The sequence below is a fragment of the Austrofundulus limnaeus genome, unplaced genomic scaffold (assembly GCF_001266775.1).
Source record: "Austrofundulus limnaeus strain Quisiro unplaced genomic scaffold, Austrofundulus_limnaeus-1.0 Scaffold2066, whole genome shotgun sequence".
Taxonomy (NCBI): domain Eukaryota; kingdom Metazoa; phylum Chordata; class Actinopteri; order Cyprinodontiformes; family Rivulidae; genus Austrofundulus; species Austrofundulus limnaeus.
Window position 1 is genome coordinate 5,990 of NW_013954468.1, and position 2,914 is coordinate 8,903.

The 2,914-nt window shown below is 35.7% G+C and overlaps 2 protein-coding genes across 2 annotated transcripts in view; both read left to right on the forward strand.

Moving 5' to 3' along the window:
- rps15 (ribosomal protein S15) overlaps nt 1-943 on the forward strand; it is a 6,451-nt gene extending 5,508 nt beyond the window's left edge. Inside the window, exon 4 of the mRNA XM_014034349.1 lies at nt 781-943. Within this exon, the coding sequence (XP_013889803.1) occupies nt 781-894 (114 nt within the window). The 3' untranslated portion in view covers nt 895-943. The remainder of the gene's footprint in view (nt 1-780) is intronic.
- A 370-nt stretch (nt 944-1,313) lies between these two features.
- The window catches only part of LOC106536985 (dipeptidyl peptidase 9), a gene marked incomplete at its 3' end in the record, with an annotated part of 33,153 nt that continues 31,552 nt past the window's right edge, over nt 1,314-2,914 (forward strand). The window contains 1 exon segment of the mRNA XM_014034350.1: nt 1,314-1,473.

The window sequence follows — 2,914 nt, forward strand, 5'->3', positions numbered from 1 at the left end:
CACATAAATATTTTCTTTGAACATTAAAAAAATTTGCTGCTGCTTGGAAGCTTTTCTGCATTTTGACCTCAACAACTAACAAGTTCTAAAATCTTTTGTTTTTGGACACTAAGTTAGTTTGTCTCTAAACCCATCCCTGACATGTTTTGATGTCTAATGTCCATCAGAGGTGTCACAGCTGGTGTTTGAAGCTGGTGTCAACCATCAGTATATGCTGTAAAGACAAGTCCACACTCCTTTCTGAGACGTCACTGTAGGTATAAAAGGTTGTAGACCCCTCATCCCTGTTCATAACTGTGGCTCTGCTTTCTAATTTCCATGGCCTCCATGATCCAACACTGAGGTTTGTTGTCCTGTCTGTGGATGATGAGTGGGTCTACAAACTCTTCCCTGCAGTGACATCCTCCTGCACTGAGGCCAGCAGGACATATTTACTGATGGGTTGGCAGTACCTCCAAACATTAGCTGTGACCTCTGATAAACATGGATGTAAGATGTTGAGACATGTCTGAAGAGACAACGTAACTTAGTGTCTGATAAYAAAAAGATGTTAGAACTTACTGGATGTATAGAGACAAGGAATTTCACTGGATTAGTACAACTAACAATAAAGGCTTGAAACAGCTCAGTGTTTAAAGTTGTTTTCCTCAGAAAATTAAATGCTGTATTGCTGTCATTTGTCTTTCAAAGTCGTATTGCATCCTGTGATTAGGTTTTCTGAAGCTGAATGTATTTCCTGCTGGTTACACTCTGTACTTACTGAAGCTTTTGTCTTCACAGCCTGAGATGTGTGGGCACTACTTRGGGGAGTTTTCCATCACCTACAAACCAGTGAAGCACGGTCGCCCTGGTATTGGAGCCACACACTCTTCTCGTTTCATCCCTCTGAAGTAAATGGCCGTATTGTTTGTATAAATAAAAATAAATTGGAGTTTCCTTTCAACTTGGCTGTCTGTGTCTTTTTGTWACATTCAAATACACATTTTACAGGAAAGCAACTTATGGAAACTATTGACTACAATAGTGTTTTATTGGATGTTGGATATTTGARAAGTTTTACCTGTAAGATAACAGACAATTTAAGAATGAGTTGTCTGGAATTTATAACCTAAATTACAACAAGTATCTTGGTTGAAAGATTATAGGTATAAATTTTTCTACAGTGAATACAAGCATTACTTGTGTACTGCATTTTCACAAAGGGTGTTTTTATATATATATATATATATATATATATATAATAGGTTTAACCCATTTTATTCTACCAGAGGACAGCGTAGACGACGGACAGTGCGCCTGTGTAAAGGTTCCGGTGTTGTACACAATCCGGAACRAAGTTCCGCCCTGTCCTAGCTAAGCGCCCGCTACATCTTGTGTGCTTTCTGACATGGATTCAAACTTTAGCAACCACAAAATCTGTTTGACACCAAGCAAATAAACGATATTAATCTTCAAAAGAGAGAAGCCGAACTGGTAAGTGGTATTTTCAAACTTGAGTGTCTAGATAACGATGGTCAGAGCTGATTTTACGAAAGCAAACGGCTAGTTAGCGGCTACCTAGCTTAAGAGCTAGCAAGTTAGCTGGAGACGAAAATGACAGGTTTAGCTTTGCCAAAGTAAACCGAATGGGAATGAAAACCAATGTTTTCAGTAAATACAAGCTTGTAACAGTACTGACCTGTACCCACCATCAGACACATGATGTTGTTTTGAAAATGATTGTAATGAATCAGTGTTAGGGTTAAGGTTAGGGTTAGGAGGAGAACAAAGATGTATGATAAAGACACCGGTGTTGTATTTCCGCTCAGTCTCCTCACATTACGGTTAGCTCTGGTTGAATATGTATAAAAAGACAAATAAGCTAATGTTGCATGTAGAGTTAAAGTTATGTTAAAATTTGGTAACATTACAAAATTGACCTCTGCTCACTGGGTTTGGTCGGAGCCCAGTTGGACCAGCTGAACCAGTGTTAAACTTCATCAAGGACCAACCACAGAAACATTCATGGCTGCAAAATAATTCAAACAGAAAGGAGCATACTGTGAAATAATCTGCCTGAATAATGGGGGTTCTTGTTATTTTTATTATTTTGTGAGCCCAGTTTAAAGCAAACCTCTACAGTTCTTCAGAGTGTTGGGTCACCAGTGACCACTGGAAGCCCTGCTTACTGGAACATTCTGGATACCAGTAAGTTTAGGGAAAAAAACYCACTTATTCATCAAATTACGAGTTTTAAATTAAACGAGCTTCTAAATAAATCAGCTGTTTTGTGTTGCCAAAAGTAAAAAAGTAATTTATAATTCTCCCATTAAAACATTTTTATACCATAATATATATTATGTTATAAAATTATAAAATCTTAAAACCTGGTTTGATATCAACAGATTATCACTTAATATAAACAAAACTAAATTCATGGTGTTTGAAAATCAAAAACAAACTACTAGAGACATGATATTAAAAATATGTGATGATGAAATTAAACGAGTGTCTGAAATAAAATTTTAGGGATTATTATTGATTCTAAACTAACATGGAGACAACTTATTAAATATATAAAGGAAAAGATAGCAAAAACAATATATAAGTCTAGAAATGTATTAAATTACAAGACTTTGCATATTATTAKACTTCCATATATATCTTACTGTGTGAAGTGTGTGTTTGACATACAAAACAACAATTAATGATATAGTACTTTTACAAAAACGAGCCATACGTGTTATTAACAAGTCTGGTTACTATGAACACACAAATCCTCTGTTTACATCTGCTATCAGGAAATTCTATGATTTGGTTCGTTACAAAATAATGCAAATAATGTTCAGAGCAGAATTAGGTGTGTTGTCTGTTGGGGTGCAAATATTTTTTATAATATATGAAGGTCAGTATGATCTGTGACATGTTATTAAAT